This window comes from Vitis riparia, chromosome 15 (genome assembly GCF_004353265.1).
Source record: "Vitis riparia cultivar Riparia Gloire de Montpellier isolate 1030 chromosome 15, EGFV_Vit.rip_1.0, whole genome shotgun sequence".
NCBI classification, from domain to species: domain Eukaryota; kingdom Viridiplantae; phylum Streptophyta; class Magnoliopsida; order Vitales; family Vitaceae; genus Vitis; species Vitis riparia.
In genome coordinates this window covers 5,098,866-5,123,626 of record NC_048445.1, presented here as the reverse complement: position 1 = coordinate 5,123,626, position 24,761 = coordinate 5,098,866, and the positions used below count along the sequence as shown (strand labels likewise).

The following is a 24,761-nucleotide window of genomic DNA, read 5'->3' as shown; positions in this document are numbered from 1 at the left end:
TTTTTTTTTGGTATTCATAATTAATTAATTAAGTAATTTTTATAATTTCTTCCACTTGTTTAGTAGAGATCATATATATACGGGCAAAAGTGTAATAGAAACTAGATTGTGTGTGTTGAAGTTGTTGTTGGGATTTTGTTTCTTTTGTATCTTCAGTAACAAATCGAAGACATGATTCAAAATGTAGTCCACATTCATTCCATCAATTTAAGAACGAAGATTAACGTTCGGAACCACGATCGCATTACTACCCCATGTTCTGTGCACGCTCGAAGCAGACTCGGTGGTGGAAAAAGTCTTTAAAAAGGGACAGAACACTAAAGGGTAAGGTTCCCTAGGCCTTCAATCTCTTTTAGTCTTAAAAAACACCATTTAAGTAGAAGTTGAGAAATATTTAGAAACACCTAAAACCTAAAAAATTAAAAACATTGTTTTAACCTATAAGAATGGCAATGGCGGGAGGTACATTTTTTTTCAATTCCACTTATGATCTAATTGCTATTTAAGGATTGTTATTAGCATGTTTAGATTATTTATGTCTACTAGTTGTTGCTATTGTCAATGTGGGTGCCTTCTCAAGTATACATTTGCCTCATTCAACTTATAATCTTCGCCCAAGTATGCTGTGTGAGAAGCATCAATGGGGAAATGCGGTCCGTTTCAACTCCCAAAATTGCCATGGGCGCCACCCTTTAAAGTCTTCTTTAACCGAGAGAGTGGCAGAACTAGAGATTTCACCAAATGAACTCCACATTGACACATCGGTCTCTGTAAGCTGGCCCAACATGATAAAACCGAAAAGCCTCCTTTCTAGAAAAGCAAAATTCTATGAACTGTGAAGCAAATGCACCATTGTCTTTATGAAAACAATTTTGCTCGTCTATTTGGGTTGCAATGAAGGAGCCAATAGGATCCCGAGTGACCTCTTTAACCAGGTAAGACGGACCCATAGGGACAGCGGTGCAGATCCCATTGCTCATAACAATTCTCACAAAGGTTTCTTCAGTGTTGAACACGCAGCAAGCAAGGGTCTCGACGAACTCTATCTTCCCGTTTCCACTGCACTTATTATAGAGAACACATTCTCTCCAAAGAAGCTGTCAGTCTCCTTATACACATAGTTGTAGATATGGACTTGTCACTAAACCCAGTAGGCATGTAAGATGAGGACATGAAAAGCGATTGGTGAGCATGGTCCTAAGGTTTTAGACACGGGGTTGTTCGGCTTGGGGTTTGGATTTGCTGAAAGAAGGATTTCGAATGGTTAGGAGAGAGGAATCAGAGATGCCTTCTTCCTAAACAATTTAGATATGGACTTGCCCGTTTGTCAATTCCCTCTGCTGTTCTCGGGTTGGAATGACTGGCTGAATTGGGTTTTAGACTTATTTCGCCTGGGACATCTACATGGCGCTGCTTGGTGAGTGCCACTTGCTCTCCTTAAAAATCATATTCCAACAGCTTGCCAACCTTAGACGTCCTAAAACCGCTGGAAGATGGCCATGCGGACCATGTGAAAGTGGGGTCCCGAGGTTTAAGAGGTGGCAGAAAGCATGGGATGAGGTTCCGGTATCATGGCCCTGAAAGCAATTTCAAGGTTCTGACTGATTGCAAGTTCTGTTCAGAAGAAGATGAAGAATCTGCAAGCTGTCTCTCAAGTTAAGAATTATGAAATGGCATATCGGGTGCAATTCCAGTAGAGTAGCATGCAAATGATGATCCAATGGTAATCCCTCAAGCCAGATAAAATATACAGATTATAATTGCTTCTCTTCTTTGCGGCATTACTAATGAAATATCCATAAAGCGAGCAATTATTGAGTTGCTCTTGATTCCTCTGCTTTTAACTCCTCAATTTTCCCATTAAGACCAGTTATATTTATGGCTCTTTCAATTTCCTTACCCATTCCATGCCATCTCCCTCACGAAACTTCTCTTCCCCACTTTCAACCTGCAACTCTGCTCCAAAAGAACCCCATCAATTCTGCTGATTATTCGAATGCCATTAAGAGAACCATAAACGTGACCCATTATTTGCCAAACTTATTGGCTTCTGACAAGGCACTTCAGAACTGAGATGTTTATTGCCACTCTTTAGCTTATTGAACTCAGATGGCAAAGTGATCCCAAATACCAAGACTCCAATGCAGTCCTGTGGCCAACATTTTTGAACCAATCCCAGCAACTTGGCCATTGACGATATCATCCCACCATCAACAAGAAACAGAGCAATAAACAGAGAAGAATAAAAACGTAAAAACAGAGTATGAACTTAGCTCTATGTCATGGATTGTCAAAGAGCTAGGAGCAGGTGGAATCCAAAGGAAACAAGAGTATGATTTTGATAAATCAAGTTCAGGGAAGGAGCAAAGCATGAGATATTTACAAGAGAAATCAAAAATACCAAAATAGAACCAAAACAGAGCATACATGTATACAATCGGATCCAGTAAAGCAAACGAGTGGCCCTTGATGTCCACACCAATCCACAAATTAATTCTCAGAAACAAACTGAAAATTTCAGGATGAGCTTAAACAAAAGCCTAAACATGGTTCCTCAAACATTAATCAGCAAACAATATCCAAAAATCAACGGAAGCATCAAACAACAAACAATGCTCAATGATCAATAGAGACACCAAGCAGCAAATAGCATCCGATAAATCAAAAGGATAAAGGAAGACGACGACCCAATGATCATACCTGGAAATGCCTCTCCAAAAGAACCACTCGGAATCCTCTCTACTCTGTTTTTTTTCAGTTTCTTCAGTTCTCCTTGTTCTGTTTCAGCTCTCTCAGGTACCAGTTCACTCTCTGTTTTCCTTTCCCAAGCTCGTTTTCTTCTCCTCTCAAAAAACGCCCTCTCGCAGCCTGCTCACCCCGCTTAAAAAAAAAAGGCTCCCTCATCGTCTAAAATGCTCCCTTCCTCCCTCTGCTCCGTTTTTTTACCGTTCTTGCTTCTCCTCCAAGCCTCTCCCCAACGGTCCTTGAATCTCCCCTCCGGACCCAGGAGAACATCCTCTCCACAGCTCCTTAACAGCCCCAGCTGGCCTAAAAAGAAAGGCTCTCTTACTTGGCCAAAATGAGGGGTCAACAGTGGAGCTGGCCTTCTTCGTAAACACACTTGCCACCAGCCAGACCCAGGAGAATGAGATTAAGGTACAAGAATATAAATTAACAATGAAATTAGGGTAGAAATAGTGAAATCTAAAAATATATACGCGTCATCTTCTAATTGATGATACATTTTTTTTGATAGGTAATATAATTAGCTTAAAAAATAATAAAGAGAACAAGATTAAAATGCAAACTATACAATATATAAAGGAAGAAGGTAAGACAGGAAAAAAAAAACCTAAAGAAAACACCCAATGGATTACACCACACTTCTCCTTCTATTTTCCTTTGTATGGTCATGCGTTAAAGTGCTCACTATTGGCTTCACCAATCGGAAATCCGGTGTGGCCAGGCTTCCGCCAGGTCCCCGCCCTTTCCCGATTATCGGAAACCTCCTCAAACTGGGGGAAAAACCCCATCAATCACTTACAATTCTCTCCAAAACTTATGGTCCTCTAATGTCTCTCAAGCTAGGAAGCACCACCACCATAGTCGTTTCCTCATCAGAAGCAGCCCAGGAAGTGCTAAACAAAAATGACCAAGCCTTTTCCAGCAGGACAGTCCTCAATTCCATTCAAGTTGCCGACCATCACCATTTTTCAATAGTATTTTTACCAGCATCGGCTCATTGGCGCAACCTCAGGAAGATTTGCAGCATGCAGATGTTTTCCTCGCATAGTGTCGACGCCGGCCAAGTCATGCGGCAAAACATTGTGCAACAGCTACTAGGCCATGCTCAGGAAAGTTGCAGCAGCGGTCGGGCAGTCGATATTGGGAGAGCAACCTTCACAACCACCCTTAATTTGTTATCAAACACTATTTTCTCTGTTAATTTGGCTCACTATAATTCCAATTTCTCACAAGAGTTCAAGGATCTTATATGGAGTATAATGGAAGAAGCTGGAAAGCCTAACCTTGCAGACTTCTTTCCGGTTCTTAGATTGGTTGATCCACAAGGAATACTGAAAAGGATGACGGTTTGTTTTAATAAACTTGTCGAGGTTTTTGATGGTTTCATCGAACAAAGGTTGCCATTAAAAGCTTCTTCGGCCAACAACGATGTACTAGATGGCCTCCTCAATCTCGACAAACAACATGACCATAGGTTGAGCAGCAACGATGTCAGACATTTGCTTGTGGTAAGTATCATATCTTAAGGTTCTTATTGATTAGTTCTAGTACCCTCCTTTTCAGTTCAACTCTACATATGACCATGGAAATGAAATCATTTTTTTTTCTAAACCAGCATCGTGCATGTTTCCTGAATATGGTAAGTGCTTTGCTAATACATAGAAATGTTATATTTACTCTGCGTCTCGTATATTGGTAAAATAAGGAAATGCTTGATCTTGGAAAGTAAAGGGAAAAAATATTTTAAAAATAACTCTTTTTAAAATATATATATATATATATATATATTTGGGTGTTATAAAAGAAGGTGAAAAAAATATTAAAGAAAAAAAGGGAAAAATGTTAAAAGGTTTTTCTCCCTAAATTTCTTATTTAAAAGTGAGAAAAAAAAGTGCCCTAAAAAATTTACGAGAACCCATTTGGAGCAAGAATTGGAGCTGTACAATCCTACAACCATACAGGTATTTTGAGGTTTTCTTTACAGAAAGATATGCTTTGCACTCCAAATAGTTTTTTCCAAATGGGGAAACTCCTTTGTTGGAAAACTAGAAGGGAAAAAGAGTTAGGAAAGAACATCATCACTTCATAATTGATGTGTATATATTCTTTTAGCGTGGTGGAATTTGCTTAGTGGGTTGAAACATTCTAGTTGAAAAATGGTCTGCCAATTATGACAGGTAGTTTTTTTCCAAATGGGAAAACTACTTTGTTGAAAAACTAGAAGGGAAAAGGAGTTTAGAAAGAGCAGCATCACTTCATAATCTATGTGTATTCTTTTAGCGTAGTGGAATTTGCTTATTGGGTTTAAATAGTCTAGTTAAAAAATGGTTGATTTGTTGACTAGATTTCTGGATAAGTTATTAGAAAACAATAATCGATGGCGTGGATCTTTGAAAAACCGAAGGCGGCTATAGCTTACATCGATGTGATGCCGTAAATTAATATGTAGTATTCTTTCTGATATTAGTATATTACTCCATGGCAGGACCTATTCTCTGCGGGAACTGACACTACTTCGAGCACGGTAGAGTGGGCAATGGCAGAATTGTTAAACAACCCTAAATCAATGGCAAAAGCTCGAAGTGAGCTCGGCAAAGTCGTAGGCAAAGAAAAGATGGTTGAAGAGTCAGACATCTCAAAACTCCCTTATTTACAAGCAGTAGTAAAAGAAACCTTCAGGTTGCACCCACCAGTCCCATTTCTGGTTCCTAGAAAGACCGAAATGAAGTCAGAAATATTAGGCTATGCAGTGCCAAAAAATGCTCATGTACTTGTCAATGTATGGGCTATTGGCAGAGACTCCACGATATGGTCCAACCCTAATTCATTTGTGCCTGAAAGGTTTTTGGAGTGCGAGATTGATGTCAAGGGTCAAGACTTCCAGCTCATTCCATTTGGTGCTGGAAGAAGAATCTGTCCTGGATTGCTATTAGGCCATAGGATGGTTCACTTGATGTTGGCTTCTCTTCTTCACTCCTTTGATTGGAAGCTTGAAGATGGTCTGAAACCAGAAGATATGGACATGACTGAGAAGTTTGGATTTACATTGAGGAAAGCCCAACCTCTCCAGGCTATTCCCATCAAGCCATAGCATTTGTCTTTATTTAAGGACCAACTTGGATAAGTATATATTTTTAAAAATATCATATTGATTATTAGATTATGAGAAAAAGCATATGTATTTACTAAGTTCCTGAAATAATGCAGTGATTAATAAAGAAAATAATATTTGCTTCACTGTCATTGTACCATGTTGGTATAACTTTGAGTATTTTGTATTGTTTCACTTGAGGTAGGATGGAGGGAAGAAAAAAATAAATTAAAGTTTAGGGACAAATTTTGATGCAGCAAAATACGAGAAATACTTTCATTGTTAACCAAATCGCATATACCATGAATAAAAAATAAAGAAAAATAAGAGAATTTTATGTGATGGGTAAAGAGTTTGTATCTATATTTTTTTTTTAATCATTTTATGTTTTATGGTGAGACTATAATTGTGAGTTTTTTTTTAAAACAAGTTTTATTATTGTATTTCTTCTTTTTCCTTTGAATAGTGGATTATTGATGGTTGGTGCATTCCCGATGATTTAATAATTGTTAATTGAGTTTACCATTATAAATCTATAAACTTATGTTTGATTGCTAGAAAATATAAAGACGAGAAAAAAAGTTAAACAAAATATTTTTTTTTATATTTGATTATTTCAAGAAATATATAAAAGAAAATCAAGTTTTAAAAAAAAGTTAGAAACTTATATATTTTCAAATCATTTTATTTTTATATTTAAAAACTAAAATAAATAAATAAAATTGAAGTAATTTATTATCTCGTTGAATCTTTTTTTTTTTCATTTTTTCTTTTTTTTTTTATATATTTTCTTTTCCTTCAATTATATAAGAATCAAACATACTCTAACAAGTTTATTCCAACTTGAACTTTGGGTAAAGTATATCTTTTAACTAAATAGAAAATAACAATTTTTTCTTCAATATTTTTCAAAAACCAAATATATAAGTTGTAAGAGTACTTTTATATATTCCATGAATAATTGTCTCATACTTTTTCTAGAAATTAGAAACAGGAAGTAGAATTTTAAATAGCTAATTTCAAAAAAGTGATTTCACCCGTGAATAGTTGAACACCAACCTTCCATTCACATGTTGCAGATAAGGTGGAGCTGGCCTTCTTCGTAACCACACTTCCCACCAGCCAGACCCGGCCACCTTCCATTTCAAATGTTATCATGCGCCGAAAGACAAGGACCTGAAAACTCCTTATCTCTGCGTGCTTTTCAAACTTCAGCATTTTATACACTTAATTCATCGAAGAAGTGGTATCTTAATCAAACGGAACATTTGGAAACTAAAAGATATATGATGAGATTTAGGTGATGTTTGTTTTTTTACTTAATTCTAAATAGAAGTTTAATGCTTCATAATATTAAATATTATGTTGTTTATTTTTATAGTATTTTATTTCTATTAAGTATTAAAAAGTAAAGAAAAATCAATATGATATTTTTTCTATTTAGAAAAATTATATATTTTGGTTTTTTCTATTTAGTAAAAAGTTTATAATAAGTCATGAAAAAATAAAAAAAACAAACAGCTTAAATTTTGAAAATAAATTGTTTTCAGTAAAAAGCCAAAAAAACAAATACCCTCTTTGACAGCTTAATAATGATAAAAAAAAAAAAAAAGGTATAAGAATATAAGTTAATAATAGAATTAGGGTAAAAATAGTGAAACCTAAAAATTTATAGGCCAGTGGCATCGTCTTGTTGATGATACATTTTTTGATAGGTACTATAAACTTAAAAAATAATAAATAGATCAAGATTGAGACGCAAACTATACAATATGTAAAGGAAGAACGTAAGACAGGAAAAAAAATGAAAGAAAAAACCTAATGGATTATACCACACTTCTCCTTCTATTTTCCTTTGTATGGTCATGCATTTTTTGATTTGTGTGATTTTTTTTTTTGGTATTCATGATTAATTAATTAATTTTTATAATTTCTTCCACTTGTTTAATAGATATCATATGTATACGGGCTTGAGGGGTGTTATGACTCATAACTGTACCTTTCCAATAGGTAACTTGATCATCAAATTTGAACTCAATTTTTACAGACACGTCTTTTCCAAATAAAGAGTAGAGTTTTTTTTCTTGTTTAATCCGACTCTAAGTCTTATTTTTCAAAAAATCATATTTTTCACAAATAAAAAGTGAGTTTTGCCATCAAATGAGAATGCACATAAAAAAACTTAGGTCCACATAAATTTATTCCAACTTGAACTTGGGTAAGGCATATCTTTTAACTAAATATAAAATAACAATTTTTTCTTCAACATTTTTTGAAAACCAAATATATAAGTTGTAACAGTACTTTTATATATTCCATGAACAATTGTCTCATACTTTTTCTAGGAATTAGAATCAAGAAGTAGAATTTTAGATAGCTAATTTTGAAAAAGTGACTTCCCCCGTTAATAGTTCAACACCAACTTTCCATTCACATGCTATAGATAAGGTGGACGCCGCATTTTTCGCATGCGTTTCCACTCGAATGGCGAGACTCAATTTTTTATTTTGAAAATTGATTGTTGAAAAGTTTTTGGAATTGTCACTTTTTTATTTTTATTTTTAAAAGGGAAAAATAAAAAAAGAAAGAAAAACTCTAAATGTGACTCTTAAATTAAAAACAGGTCTGTGAAAAATAGAGTTTGGGTTTGAGGGTCAGGTTATCTATTAAGAAGGTACGATGATAGGCCGTAACACTCCTCTAAACCCTAAGAATTAGGTTTCTATTATTTGGTTAAGACAAGTGTGACAATTGATCAATTAATCATAGATATCAAATAATGGTCAAGGGTGTAAAAGCAAGTTATGCATGATAGCGGATAAATAAATAAATATGATTAGGCATGAGGCGTACCTTAGCAATGAAAAATGATGCATTTTCACAAGAAACAAAAGTTACTGCATGAATGCAGAATAATCTCATGCATATTAGAGTAGGGCATAAATCAATCAATATCAATCATACATGTCGAGCCCCACGAATGCCCCCTTTTTTTAGTATGAATTAACTCCACAAATTCCATTACTTGAAATTATAAAATTATTCATGCTTGTTAAAAACGTGAAAAATATAAATAAATAAATAAAACAGGGAAAATTGCAAAAGATGTTTGCCAAAAAGAAAAGTGGCAACAAAATTTATTAAAATAGGATTTTAGCAATGACTTGAAATTTCTAAGGAAATAAATAAATAAATAAATAAATAAAAATAAAATAAAAGGTTAAGAGATTAAGATTATTTGAAAGCTGGATTTTTTTAAATCAATTTTTGAAGGCCTGCATGAAGGCATAAAGGATAAGGCACGTGTGTCCTAAGGATGGCCTACCAAAGGTGGCTAGGTAGAAAGGAGGACCTGGGGTGGGAAGGAGCTTGATTGATTGTAGTTGTAGGTGCTTGGCAGTTGCATGTACATGGTGGCCATGCAAAAGTGTAACCGAGACTGGATTGTGTGTGTTGAATTTGTTGTTGGAATTTTGTTTCTTCTGTATCTTCAGTAATTAAAAACCGAAGACATGATTCAAAATGTGGTTCACATTCATTCCATCAATTTAAGAATGAAGATTAACATTCGGAACCACGATCGCATCACTACCCCATGTTCTGTGCATGCTCGAAGCAGACTCGATGATGGAAAAAGTCTTTAAAAAGGGACAGAGCACTAAAGGGTAAGGTTCCCTAAGCCTTCAATTTCTTTCAGTCTTAAAAAACACCATCTAAGTAGAAGTTGAGAAATATTTAGAAGCACCTGAAACCTAAAAAATTAAAGACATTGTTTTAACCTATAAGAATGGCAATGGCGAGAGGTACGTTTTTTTCAATTCCGCTTATGATCTAATTGCTATTTAAGGATTGTTATTAACATGTTTAGATTATTTATGTCTACTAGTTGTTGCTATTGTCAATGTGGATGCCTTCTCAAGTATACATTTGCCTCATTCAACTTATAATCTTCGCCTAAGTATGCTATGTGAGAAGCATCAATGGGGAAATGCGGTCTGTTTCAGCTCCCAAAATGGCCATGGGCGCCACCCTTTAAAGTCTTCTTTAACCGAGAGAGTAGCAGAACTAGAGATTTCACCAAATGAACTCCACATTGACACATTGGTCTCTGTAAGCTGGCCCAACATGATAAAACTGAAAAGCCTCCTTTCTAGAAAAGCAAAATTCTATGAATTGTGAAGCAAATGCACCATTGTCTTTATGAAAACAATTTTGCTCGTCTATTTGGGTTGCAATGAAGGAGCTAATAGGATCCCGAGTGACCTCTTTAACCAGGTAAGACGGACCCATAGGGACAGCGGTGCAAATCCCATTGCTCATAACAATTCTCACAAAGGTTTTTTCAGTGTTGAACACGCAGCAAGCAAGGGTCTCGACGAACTCTATCTTCCCGTTTCCACTGGACTTATTATAGAGAACACATTCTCTCCAAAGAAGCTGTTAGTCTCCTTATACACATAGTTGTAGATATGGACTTGTCACTAAACCCAGTAGGCATGTAAGATGAGGACATGAAAAGCGATTGGTGAGCATGGTCCTAAGGTTTTAGACACGGGGTTGTTCGGCTTGGGTTTGGATTTGCTGAAAAAAGGATTTTGAATGGTTAGGAGAGAGGAATCAGAGATGCCTTCTTCTGGTTGAGTGGAGACTGCCAGGTACTGAGGGTGCCAAGTGTCACAGGATACTTCAAATGACCCTCCCCATGCGCTTATATAGGAGGAGGGAAGCTTCTGGAGACTCCTAGAGCCATCTACACTAAGCCATTGGTGGGAAGAGTGTGGAAGGTTCTAGAGATGCCTAGAGATGTCCACACATCTCTACACTATGGTGGAAGGCATGAGAGGGGTCCAAGGCTTTCTAGAAGATTCTAAAGATCTCTTGCATATTCTTGTACATAGGGTTATACATAGATTAGTGTAGGGAGTTCTAGAATATTCTTGATTTGTAAGGAACCCTCCAAGGTTCTAGAGAGTTCCATTGGTGCCTATAAATAGGTGAGGGCCTCATTTGGCCAAGGCACCACCCAAATCACTTCCTAACCAAGCAAGTGAGCTTCCAAGCACTTGTAAAGGCTTCTTGAGGTAATAAGAGCTTCCATTCTTTAAGGAGTTGCCTACCAAGCTTCTTAGCTTTTGAGTTGCGAGTGTCTTAGCCTAGCAAGCTAAGCATTGGGGAGAAAGGCTAACTTAGCAAGATCAAGCGTCTTGGCTTATCTAAGTGTCGCACGAGCTTAGTGAACGACTAAGTCTGTGACAAGTGGTATCAGAGCATGACTACGAAGCGGGCATAGCAAAGGAAGCATGTCGGGCTCTAATGTGGAGGAGACTAGCGAGCAAACCCGTGGAAGGGAGATGGAGCATATTGCACGGGGCAAAGGTAGGAAGGATAAGTCTCGTGACGCCTTACCCAACATGGAGGCAAGGCTAGCCAAAGTGGAGCTAGCCATGGAGGACACTCGGGAAGGGGTGGACTTGATCGAGCAAGGCATGGAGAAGGGCTTAGAGGATCTAAGGGAGCAGATCCAAGACCTTCGCGAGGGAGTGTTAGGCTCACAAGTTCAACCGGTGTCACACGAGGAGTTCATGTCCTTCCAAGACAAGGTCATGAGCATGTTCGCTAGTGTGGAGTCAAGGATGGAGGCCTTGGCTGCGCACATGGAGGCCCGGGACCAGGAGATTCGGCAGGAGTTGGCCATCTACAAGAATGCTGTGTCGGCACGAGTCATGGCCACACAAAGGGCATCTAGGGTGGAGGTGCCGAAGCCACAAAGGTTTAGTGGCAAGAGGGATGCCAAGGAGTTAGATAATTTCTTATGGCATATGGAGCGATACTTCGAGGCTATCGCATTGACTGATGAGGCAGCTAAGATAAGAACTGCAACCCTCTACCTTATTGACACATCTACTCTATGGTGGCGTCGGAGGTTTGCCAATATGGAGAAAGGCATTTGCTCCATAGAGACGTGGGAGGACTTCAAGAGGGAGATTAAGAGGCAGTTCTACCCCGATGATGTGGCTTACCTGGCTAGGAAAAACATGAGGCGTCTCAAGCACACAGGCTCAATACGCGACTATGTCAAGGAACTCTCTTCACTCATGCTTGAGATTCCTAACATGACTGAGGAGGAGTTGCTATTCAACTTTATGGATAACCTGCAAGGGTGGGCCGAGCAGGAATTAAGACGCCAAGGTGTTCAAGACTTAGCCACTGCCATGGCAGTAGCAGAGTCTTTAACGGATTATAAGAAGGAAGACTCCTCCAAGGTTGAGTCTTTGGAGGATAGCCACGCCATGGGTGGGGGAGACGAGGTTCCAAGAGACCACAATGCTCCTAAAAAAGGATCAGGCAAGACGCCTAACGTCCGAGAAGGAAGGGGTAAGGCGGAAAGGAAGGAGTTTACGCCTAAAATCAAATGCTTCCTATGTGATGGTCCACATTGGGTACAGGATTGTCCAAAGAGGAAGGCGTTTAGTGCCATGATCGAGGAGAGAGAGCAAGATGACAAAACACATATGGGCTCAATGCAGCTACTAGGTGCCCTCCAATTCAACCCGAAGCCTAGTACGCTTAAGACCTCCTTACTAGCAGGGGTGCAAGTAAATGAGGAAAAAAAGGAGCGAGCTGAGGTAGCCTGCACACACATGGAAGAGGTCACCAAGGGAAAGGTGAACTTAATGGGTAAGAGGAAGCAGCACTCTAAGCATCGAAAGCGCACAGGTCTACATCCATCTGAAGCCTCACGAGAGAAGGAGATGAAGAATATCCTGGCTGAACGGGTCACCAGGAGACAAGAGGTCCCTCCTATGATAGAGTATCTAGTCCAATGGAAATGACTACCTAAGAGGCAGGCAAGCTGGGAACATGCGGATGCCTTGAGAAGGTTCTGGAAACACATCGAGAGGTTTCAAAAAGAGGCAATGATGAGAACGTCGACGGCATAGGTGGGAAAGAGTGTCACAAGATACTTCAAATGACCCTTCTCATGCGTTTATATAGGAGGAGGGAAGCTTCTGGAGACTCCTAGAGCCATCTACACTAAGCCATTGGTGGGAAGAGTGTGGAAGGTTCTAGAGATGCCTAGAGATGTCCACACATCTCTACACCATGGTGGAAGGTATGAGAGGGGTCTAAGGCTTTCTAGAAGATTCTAAAGATCTCTTGCATATTCTTGTACATAGGGTTGTACATAGATTAATGTAGGGAGTTCTAGAATATTCTTGATTTGTAAGGAACCCTCCAAGGTTCCAGAGAGTTCCATTGGTGCCTATAAATAGGTGAGGGTCTCATTTGGCCAAGGCACCACCCAAATCACTTCCTAACCAAGAAAGTGAGCTTCCAAGCACTTGTAAAGGCTTCTTGAGGTAATAAAAGCTTCCATTCTTTAAGGAGTTGCCTACCAAGCTTCTTAGCTTTTGAGTTGCAAGTGTCTTAGCCTAGCAAGCTAAGCATTGGGGAGAAAGGCTAACTTAGCAAGATCAAGCGTCTTAGCTTGTCTAAGTGCCGCACGAGCTTAGTGAACGCCTAAGTCCGTGACACAAGGTTGGGAACAAGCAAAAACTAGCCACATGTACAACAAGGTGGCCATGCATGTGGATTCTGGTGTTGAGTAGCTAAAAATTCCCCTCACGCATGTTGGGATATGTTTGTTCCTCTCATAAAGTGCTATTCTAGCCAATCCAAAATCAAAACTTTAGTGGTAAAGTCGTCTTCTAACAAGATGCTGCTGGACTTGAAATCCAATGCATAACACGAGGACTAGAGTCTTCATGCAGACATGATACCATAAGCTTCAACAAGTGTAATCTTCATTCGTGCACCCCACCAAGCATGACCTCATCTCTAGGTCTGTGATCTGGGCAAGCTCTCCATCCAGTGGACTGAAATTCATGAATAGGATAAATCCCATTTCCAGTTGAGTCAAAAAGTCCTTTCACTAAGCTCAGTTAGGTGCCTAATCGGACCTATACTATGGACTTGCCCGTTTGTCAATTCCCTCTGCTATTCTCGAGTCGGAATGACTGGCTGAATTGGGTTTTAGACTTATTTCGCCTGGAACATCTACATGGCGCTGCTTGGTGAGTGCCACTTGCTCTCCTTAAAAATAATATTCCAACAGCTTGCCAACCTTAGACGTCCTAGAATCGCTAGAAGATGGCCATGCGGACCATGTGAAAGTGGGGTCCCGAGGTTTAAGAGGTGGCAGAAAACATGGGATGAGGTTCTGGTATCATGACCCTTAAAGCAATTTCAAGTTCTGACTGATTGGAAGTTCTATTCAGAAGAAGATGAAGAATCTGCAAGCTGTCTCTCAAGTTAAGAATTATGAAATGGCATATCGGGTGCAATTCCAGTAGAGTAGTATGCAAATAATGATCCAATGGCAATCCCTCAAGCCAGATAAAATATACAAACTAAAATTGTTTCTCTTCTTTGCGGCATTACTAATGAAATATCCATAAAGCGAGCAATTATTGAGTTGCTCTTGATTCCTCTGCTTTTAACTCCTCAATTTTCCCATTAAGACCAGTTATATTTATGGCTCTTTCAATTTCCTTACCCATTCCATGTCATCTCCCTCACGAAACTTCTCTTCCCCACTTTCAACCTGCAACTTTGCTCCAAAAGAACCCCATCAATTCTGCTGATTATTCGAATGCCATTAAGAGAACCATAAACGTGACCCATTATTTGCCAAACTTATTGGCTTCTGACAAGGCACTTCAGAACTGAGATGTTTATTGCCACTCTTTAGATTATTGAACTCAGATGGCAAAGTGATCCCAAATACCAAGACTCCAATGCAGTCCCGTGGCCAACATTTTTTAACCAATCCCAGCAACTTGGCCATTGATGATATCATCCCACCATCAACAAGAAACAAAGCAATAAACAGAGAAGAATAAAAACATAAAAACAGAGTATGAACTTAGCTCTATGTCATGGATCGTCAAAGAGCTAGGAACAGGTGGAATCCAAAGGAAACAAGAGTATGATTTTGATAAATCAAGTTCAGGGAAGGAGCAAAGCATGAGATATTTACAAGAGAAATCAAAAAAACCAAAATAGAACCAAAACAGAGCATACGTGTATACAATCGGATCCAGCAAAGCAAACGAGTTGCCCTTGATGTCCACACCAATCCACAAATTAATGATAAAAAACAAACTGAAAATTTTAGGATGAGCTTAAACAAAAGCCTAAATATGGTTCCTCAAACATTAATCAACAAACAATATCCAAAAATCAACGGAAGCATCAAGCAACAAACAATGCTTAATGATCAATAAAGACACCAAGCAGCAAATAGCATCCGATAAATCAAAAGGATAAAGGAAGACGACATACCCAATGATCATACCTAGAAATGCCTCTCCAAAAGAACCACTCGGAATCCTCTCTACTCTGTTTTTTTTTTTTTCAGTTTCTTCAGTTCTCCTTGTTCTGTTTCAGCTCTCTTAGGTACCAGTTCACTCTTTGTTTTCCTTTCCCAAGCTCGTTTTCTTTTCCTCTCAAAAACCGCCCACTCGCAGCCTGCTCACCCCGCTTAAAAAAAAAAAAGGCTCCCTCATTGTCTAAAATGCTCTCTTCCTCCATCTGCTCCGTTTTTTTACCGTTCTTACTTCTCCTCCAAGCCTCTCCCCAACGGTCCTTGAATCTCCCCTTTGGACCCAGGAGAACATCCTCTCCACAGCTCCTTAACAACCCCAGCTGACCTAAAAAGAAAGGCTCTCTTACTTGGCCAAAATGAGGGGTCAACAGTGGAGCTAGCCTTCTTCGTAAACACACTTGCCACCAGCCAGACCCATGAGAATGAGATTAAGGTATAAGAATTTAAATTAACAATGAAATTAGGGTAGAAATAGTGTAATCTAAAAATATATACGTGTCATCTTCTAATTGATGATACATTTTTTTAGATAGGTAATATAATTAGCTTAAAAAATAATAAAGCGAACAAGATTAAAATACAAACTATACAATAAATAAAGGAAGAACGTAAGACAGGAAAAAAAAACTAAAGAAAAAACCCAATGGATTACACCACACTTCTCATTCTATTTTCCTTTGTATGGTCATGCGTTAAAGTGCTCACTATTGGCTTCACCAATGGGAAATCCGGTGTGGCCAGGCTTCCGCCAGGTCCCCGTCTTTTCCCGATCATCGAAAACCTCCTCAAACTGGGTGAAAAACCCCATCAATCACTTACAATTCTCTCCAAAACTTATGGTCCTCTAATGTTTCTCAAGCTAGGAAGCACCACCACCATAGTCGTTTCCTCATCAGAAGCAGCCCAGGAAGTGCTAAACAAAAATGACCAAGCCTTTTCCAGCAGGACAGTCCTCAATGCCATCCAAGCTGTCGACCATCACCGTTTTTCAGTAGTATTTTTACCAGCATCGGCTCATTGGCGCAACCTTAGGAAGATTTGCAGCATGCAGATGTTTTCCTCGCATCGTGTCGACGCCGGCCAAGTCATGCAGCAAAACATTGTGCAACAGCTACTAGGCCATGCTCAGGAAAGTTGCAGCAGTGGTCGGGCAGTCGATATTGGGAGAGCAACCTTTACAACCACCCTTAATTTGTTATCAAACACTATTTTCTCTGTTAATTTGGCTCACTATAACTCCAATTTCTCACAAGAGTTCAAGGATCTTATATGGAGTATAATGGAAGAAGCCGGAAAGCCTAACCTTGCGGACTTCTTTCCGGTCCTTAGATTGGTTGATCCACAAGGAATACTGAAAAGGATGACTGTTTGTTTTAATAAACTTGTCGAGGTTTTTGATGGTTTCATCGAACAAAGGTTGTCATTAAAAGCTTTTTCGGCAAACAACGATGTACTAGATGGCCTTCTCAATCTTGACAAACAACATGACCATGAGTTGAGCAGCAACGATGTTAGACATTTGCTTGTGGTAAGTATCATATCTTAAGGTTCTTATTGATTAGTTCTAGTACCCTCCTTTTTAGTTCAACTCTACATATGACCATGGAAATGAAATCATTTTTTTTTTCTAAAGCAACATCGTGTATGTTTCCTGAATATCGGTAAGTGCTTTGCTAATACATAGAAATGTTATATTTATGAGAACCCCTATCATATAAACCCATATAGGTATTTTGAGGTTTTCTTTACAAAAACATATGCTTTGTACTCCAAATAGTTTTTTCCAAATGGGAAAACTCCTTTGTTGGAAAACTAGAAGGGTAAAATCTTTGTGGAGCCTAGTTTTATTTGATCTGGTTTGACGACCCAACCCAAATAATATTGCATGACTTTTTAATGGGAGATTTACTGAGGCATGTTGGGCCCGTTTAGCCCATTGTGGAACCACATTTTGTAATTAGGGTTTTTTAGTGTGGTGTGGTTGTCGTGTTATATATAGAGAGAAAATATTGTAACCACTGTGGTTGTACTCTGTATTCTTCCCTGATAATAGTGATATCCCTGCAACTCCGTGGATGTAGGCAAAATTGTCGAACCACGTAAATACTGTCTTGTGTGTGTGATTGTTTTTTTTCTTTGGCGTGTGTTTTCTCTCATTTTTGTTTCTCACAGGTTGGGAATTCAGTTTAATTCCCTACAACTGGTATCAGAGCTTAGGGTTAGGTTTGAGTGGGAGCAATGGCAGAGGAAGCAGGAAAGGCGTATGGAATAGAAAAGTTCGATGACACAGACTTTGCGTATTGGAGGATGCAGATTGAAGATTATCTCTATGGGAGGAAATTGCATCTGCCTCTTTTGGGGACAAAACCTGAGTGTATGAAGGCTGAGGAATGGGCGCTTCTTGACAGACAGGTTCTAGGATTTATTAGGTTAACTCTGTCTAGGTCTGTTGCACATAATGTTGTAAAGGAGAAGACCACAGCAGATTTGATGAAGGCTTTGTCCGGTATGTATGAAAAGTCGTCCGCAAACAATAAGGTGCATCTGATGAAGAAATTGTTCAATTTGAAGATGACAGAGAATGCATCAGTAGTACAACATCTGAATGAATTTAATACAATCACAAATCAATTGTCGTCTGTAGAAATTGATTTTGATAGATCAAAATCCAGAAATTTTAATAGGAACAGAAGTAAATCTAGATCAGGCCAACAAGTACAATGCTGGAACTGTGGGAAAACAGGTCACTTTAAAAGGCAATGCAAAAGTCCTAAGAAAAAAAATGAAGATGATTCTGCTAATGCTGTAACAAAAGACGTACATGATGCATTACTTCTTGTAGTAGACAATCCACTTGATGATTAGGTTTTGGATTCAGGAACTTCGTTTCATACCACTCCACATCGAGAAATCATACAGAATTATGTTGCAGGTGATTTTGGTAAGGTGTATTTGGCTGATGGTTCAGCCTTGGATGTTGTGGGTCTGGGAGATGTTCGGATATCATTGCCCAATGGGTCTGTTTGGTTACTAGAGAAGGTTCGACATATTCCTGACTTGAGGAGGAATTTGATTTCTGTTGGACAACTTGATAATGAAGGACATGCAATATTATTTGTTGGTGGTACTTGGAAGGTTACAAATAGAGCTAGGGTATTGGCTCATGGAAAGAAGACTGGTACTCTGTATATGACCTCAAGTCCAAGAGACACAATTGCAGTTGCTGATGCAAGTATTGATACAAGCCTATGACACCGTAGACTTGGTCACATGAGTGAGAAAGGGATGAAGATGTTGTTGTCAAAAGGAAAACTACCAGAATTGAAGTCCATTGATTTTGACATGTGTGAAAGTTGCATCTTAGGAAAGCAAAAAAAGGTGAGCTTCTTGAAAACTGGCAGGACACCGAAGGCTAAAAAATTGGAACTAGTACACACTGATTTGTGGGGGGCCTTTTCCGATTGCATCCCTTGGTGGTTCAAGGTACTACATCACTTTTATTGATGACTTAAGCAGAAAGGTATGAGTTTATTTTTTGAAAAATAAATCTGATGTATTTGAAACTTTTAAGAAGTGGAAGGCCATGGTTGAGACAGAAATAGGTTTGAAAGTAAAATGTTTGAGGTCAGATAATGGAGGAGAGTACATAGATGGAGGGTTCAGTGAGTATTGTGTTGCACAGGGAATTAGGATGGAGAAGACCATTCCTAGGACACCACAACAGAATGGTGTGGCTGAGCGCATGAACATAACTCTCAATGAGCGTGCTAGAAGTATGAGGTTGCATGCGGGACTACTAAAAACTTTTTGGGCTGATGCTGTTAGCGTTGTAGCTTACCTGATAAACCGAGGACCATTAGTTCCCATGGATTTCAAACTTCCTGAAGAGGTTTGGAGCAGTAAAGAGGTGAAGTTTTCACATTTAAAAGTTTTTGGTTGTGTTTCTTATGTTCATATTGATTCTGATGCTTATAGTAAACTTGATGCAAAGTCAAAAATATGTTTTTTCATTGGCTATGGTGATGAGAAATTTGGCTACAGGTTTTGGGATGAACAAAACATGAAAATCATCAGAAATAGAAATGTGATATTTAATGAACATGTTATGTACAAGGACAGGTCAACTGTAGTGTCAGATGTTACAGAGATAGATCAAAAGAAATCTGAGTTTGTCAACTTAGATGAATTGACTAAAAGTACTGTCCAAAAAGGGGATGAAGAAGATAAGGAGAATGTAAATTCACAGGTAGATCTGAGTACACCTGTAGTTGAAGTTCATAGATCTTCTAGGAACATTAGACCTCCGCAGCGTTATTCACCTGTTTTAAATTATTTATTGTTGACTGATGGTGGTGAGCCAGAGTGTTATGATGAAGCCTTGCAAGATGAGAATTCAAGCAAGTGGGAGTTAGCCATAAAGGATGAGATGGATTCCTTATTGGGGAATCAAACATGGGAACTGACTGAATTGCCAGTATGAAAGAAGGCTTTGCACAACAAGTGGGTATACAGAATAAAGAATGAGCATGATGGTAGCAAACGTTACAAGGCCAGATTAGTTGTTAAAGGGTTCTAGCAGAAGGAGGGCATTGACTACATAGAGATATTTTCTCCAGTTGTGAAAATGTCAACAATCAGACTCATACTAGGAATGGTGGCTGTAGAAAACTTACATTTTGAGCAGTTAGATATGAAGACAGCATTCCTTCATGGTGACTTAGAGGAAGACCTTTACATGATTCAACCAGAAGGGTTCATTGTTCAGGGACAAGAGAATCTAGTCTTCAAACTGAGAAAAAGCTTGTATGGCCTTAAACAAGCTCCTAGACAGTGGTACAAGAAGTTTGACAGTTTTATGCATAGAATTGGGTTCAAGAGATGTGAAGCTGATCACTGTTTCTATGTTAAGTCTTTTGACAATTCTTACATCATATTACTATTGTATGTGGATGATATGCTTATTGCAGGGTCTGACATTGAAAAGATTAATAATCTGAAGAAGCAATTGTCCAAACAATTTGCAATGAAGGATTTGGGAGCTGCAAAGCAAATCCTTGGTATGAGAATCATTAAAGACAAGGCTAATGGTACATTGAAGCTTTCACAGTCAGAGTATGTGAAGAAAGTTCTCAGCAGGTTGAACATGAATGAAGCTAAACTAGTGAGCACACCCTTGAGGAGTCATTTCAAACTAAGCAAAGAGCAGTCATCGAAGACAAAAGAAGAAAGGGACCATATGAGCAAGGTGCCCTATGCCTCAGCTATTGGCAGCTTGATGTATGCTATGGTGTGTACAAGGCCAGACATTGCACATGCAGTGGGAGTTGTGAGTAGATTCATGAGTAGGCCTGGAAAGCAACATTGGGAGGCAGTCAAGTGGATTCTAAGATATTTGAAGGGTTCATTAGATACATGTCTTTGCTTCACAGGTGCAAGTTTGAAACTGCAGGGTTATGTAGATGTTGATTTTGCTGGTGATATTGATAGTAGAAAGAGTACTACTGGGTTTGTTTTTACTCTAGGTGGTACAGTTATATCATGGGCTTCAAATTTACAGAAGATTGTTACTTTGTCTACTACAGAAGCTGAGTATGTTGCAGCAACTGAAGTTGGAAAAGAGATGATTTGGCTACATGGTTTCTTAGATGAATTGGGTAAGAAGTAGGAAATGGGCATTCTACACAATGACAGTCAAAGTGCAAATTTTCTTGCCAAAAATTCAGCTTTTCATTCAAAGTCGAAGCATATACAAACAAAATACCACTTTATCCGTTATCTTGTTGAAGATAAACTGGTAATACTTGAGAAGATTTGTGGATCTAAGAACCCGGCAGACATGTTGACTAAGGGTGTTACTATTGAGAAGTTGAAGTTGTGTGCAACTTCAATTGGTCTTCTAGCTTAAGGACAGGAGGATGAGTTGCAGGGATGAGGGATTGTTTCTTGGAGGATAGCGGTTTGATGTTGGTGATTGAACTAGTCTCCAAGTGGGAGATTTGTTGGGCTTTGTGGAGCCTAGTTTTGTTTGATCCGGTTTAACAACCCAACCCGAATAATATTGCATGACTTTTTAATGGGAGATTTACTGAGGCTTATTGGGCCCTTTTAGCCCATTGTGGAACCACCTTTTGTAATTAGGGTTTTTTTAGTGTGGTGTGGTTATTGTGTTATATATAGAGAGAAAATATTGTAACCATTGTGGTTGTACTCTGTATTCTTCCCTGATAATAATGATATCCCTGCAACTTCGTGGATGTAGGCAAAATTGTCGAACCACGTAAATACTGTCTTGTGCGTGTGATTGTTTTCTTTCTTTGGCGTGTGTTTTCTCTCATTTTTGTTTCTCACAGGTTGGGAATTCAGTTTAATTCCCTACACCGCTCCCATCCAAGGTAGCGGTCTCGCCTCTGGATCCTTCGTACACATGCAAGGGCGTTGTCTTTCACTACATTTCATGTGCGTTGAACGGGAGGTGTCCTTCCATACTGCAGGCGGCTTTGGAATGGTAAGACTAATGATGACAAGGGTGACTAGATCACTCTTTCCATTGTACAGATGGCTGCCTGTGGTATGGAGTCCTTACATCTTCCCATCTTTTACTTTAATTATTTTGTTCTTTCTGAGATAATATCTTATTTGCAAGTAATTAAAATTAAAATTATTCTTGTTTATCATATATTTATTATAGATAATGTGTTATGTAGTCATGATATCTTTTTTTTTAAATTAAAAATATGTACTAAATTACAATATGTGTAAGGTGAGGAAAGTGATTTTAATTTTTTATTTTCTCGTCTTGTAAAAATTGAGTTTCCTTCTTCAAAAAGAAATTCACGAAGATGATGAAGAAAAAGGAAAACACTATATAAGCATTAGTTTTCTACTAGGAATTAAACTTCCAAGAGTAGTTTTCAATCGTCTTTTCCTAATTAACCTTGTTTTGAAATTATTTGATCATTCTAAAGTACACATAATCGATGCTATCATTTGTCCTAAACTTGGAAATGTGGCAATAGGAGAGTTCTAAGAGGTAATTCTTGGATGAATTCTCTAATTAGGGGAATATCTCTTTAATATAAACTCTATGGATATCATGTTTAAGCTTTCTTTCCTCTTTAATTCTTATGTGTTTTAATCCATATTAGATCTCTATGCTCTAGTCTTTATGTTTTTACTTAATTAATTCTTAGTGATACATTAAATACATAGAACTAGAAAATATTAGTCAAACACCACATGATGAGGGTTCATTTGTATTTTTCAATAAACTATGCCTTAGATCCATAGAGTAACAAAAGGTACCTCTCTCCCTTCCATCTCTTTATGTTTTTCCCTTTTTTATTTATTATAAATTAGATCTTTATTTCATTTTCCCTAATTTATAAACAAATCTTTATACCACCAATTTTCTCCATCACTATTACATTCCAAATTTAAATTTCTAAACTCCTATTATATCACCTCAAATCCTTAACCCGTGGTTGCCCCAAATCTTAATTGCCCTACTCACCGGATTAAATTACTTGCTGATAACTACACTTATGGTGAACACCATGCAGTATCCGTGTTCAGGCAATTGGCTACCTTGGTTATGAAATTTTGATGATTTTCACGAAGATGGAGTGATTTCTATTCTGAAGGTCAAGTATTAATCTGTTTAGATTCTAGTATTTGGTTTTTGATGGTTTTTTATTAAACTTTGTTTGAATTCAATAGATGTTAAAGGTATTTTTAAGCTTAACTTTTAGATGCTTTGTTGTGGCAATGAGGATCTATGTATTTTGATGTTGTGAATAGCATGGAATTGTGATAAGGCTGGTTGATATGCATTGAATTAATGTTCTCAACTGACTATTGATGTTCCCAGAATTCATTATATATGGTATATCATGTATATATGTGGTCTGTGGTCTGTGTCCTTGAATCCAAGCACGCTATTAACAAGGGCATGGTCCTTGGTGAGAGGTCCTAAAAATCAAACAGGTTGTTATACTCTTATACTTATTTGGGGAAATGGTATCTCGTAAGAGCTGACCGATAATCTCCATTTTAATAGAAATCACTTTAATTTCATACAAATTTTGTTAGGGTTATGAAGATAATAGAAGAGAAGTGTGGATAAACACTACTCCTCCTAACCCTAATAATTGTCAAGAAAGTTGTGCTTTTTATCCATGGATAAACAAATAATCATTCAATGATGGTACAAGTGTAGAGTAACTCTTGGTTTCAACTTAATTTTTTAAAAAGTAAAATAATTATGTAACTCTTTCATGACATGATATGGTGATTTAACCTAAGTTTCAAAATATATGCAGAGTGTTTCTCTTTAAGAAATGACCATTTTGACCATGGAAAGTCGAATTAGGACAGGGGTCAATTAATTTTTGAGCAATTTTTTCTTTGAATTTTGGATTTTTTTTTCCAAGATTATAACATGATAAATGTACATTAATAAAATCTCTAACATCAACTTATTGTTCATGTCTCATGTAATAAAAAAATAAAAAAGAACAAGATTTTCTATATATGTTTTAGACTTAAATAGACTTTTTCTTATTGAGTTGTTTCTTACATTCAAAATTCAACAATTTCTCTCTAAAATCGTTAAACAATATTATTTTTTATAATAAAGTAAAATACGAGGGCATGATAGTCACTCACTCTTGTACTTTCATACTCTCGATAAAGTGGAGTTGTTCTTTTCATTAATCAATAAAGACATGTTAGGCCATGCTATGCCAAAGAATGCACAAGTGCTTTTCACTGTTTGGTCCAACCCCAGTTAATTTGTGCCTGAAAGCTATGGTTTTTAGAGTGTGAGGATTTCCAGTTCATTTCCTTTGGTGCTGGAAGAAGAATCTGTCTTGGATTGCTACTAGCCCGTGGGATTGACACTTCATGTCGGCTTCACTTTTTCACTCCTTTGACCGGTAGCTTGAACATTAGATTAAATCAGAAGTGACATGGATATGAGCGAGAAGTTTGGATTTAATTAATAACATTTGTTTATTGTGAATTGTATATCCACATCTCGGTCTAGTGCACACTTTTTTTAACTCTTTAAAAAATATCTTATGAACATTAAATAATAGAAAAACGATTATATATATTGAAAAATGTTATATAAAAAAATTATTAGACATATATATTATTAATTATATTTATAATGATCTGATTTCAGTCGTATAGATATTACTCGTTTTGAAGATAAAAAAAATAATATTTATATGATTAAGTGCGAGTTATAACAAATTGTATTAGCGTCGATTCTCAATCACGATATATAGTTTGTTTGACCTAGTGAACGATGTTTGTTTGGTCTTATAATATCATGAAATATAATAAGAACATTGTATTTACATGAAGAGGGTGTTTATGATATCTCACATCGAATAGGGAAAAATGTTTTAAAATTATATAAGTATGAATTTCTCTTAATTATATAGAAGTGTTTTAAAGCGATAAGAATTTCTTTAAATCCAAAACAAATAATATTTATACAATTGGATATGAGTCGTTATAAAATGGGATATC

The 24,761-nt window shown here is 37.6% G+C and overlaps 2 protein-coding genes across 2 annotated transcripts; both read left to right on the top strand.

Moving 5' to 3' along the window:
* The first annotated feature begins 3,368 nt into the window (after positions 1-3,368).
* Positions 3,369-5,982, top strand: LOC117931826 (geraniol 8-hydroxylase-like). The gene is made up of 2 exons (XM_034852896.1): positions 3,369-4,253; positions 5,231-5,982. The coding sequence occupies exons 1-2, from the start codon at positions 3,369-3,371 to the stop codon at positions 5,834-5,836; spliced, it is 1,491 nt and encodes a 496-aa protein (XP_034708787.1). The 3' UTR covers positions 5,837-5,982.
* Positions 5,983-15,867: 9,885 nt separating this feature from the next.
* On the top strand, positions 15,868-16,770 carry LOC117931887 (cytochrome P450 76T24-like). Its single transcript, XM_034852962.1, has one exon. It carries the CDS (start codon positions 15,868-15,870, stop codon positions 16,768-16,770), a length of 903 nt encoding a protein of 300 aa, XP_034708853.1.
* Positions 16,771-24,761: the final 7,991 nt, after the last annotated feature.

Bases quoted from the DNA above. Each gene is read 5' to 3' on its own strand.
- LOC117931887 (XM_034852962.1), top strand. From the start codon at position 15,868: ATGGATTACACCACACTTCTCATTCTATTTTCCTTTGTATGGTCATGC.
- LOC117931826 (XM_034852896.1), top strand. From the start codon at position 3,369: ATGGATTACACCACACTTCTCCTTCTATTTTCCTTTGTATGGTCATGC. The intron at 4,254-5,230 runs GTAAGTATCATA...ACTCCATGGCAG, and splicing joins ATGTCAGACATTTGCTTGTG to GACCTATTCTCTGCGGGAAC.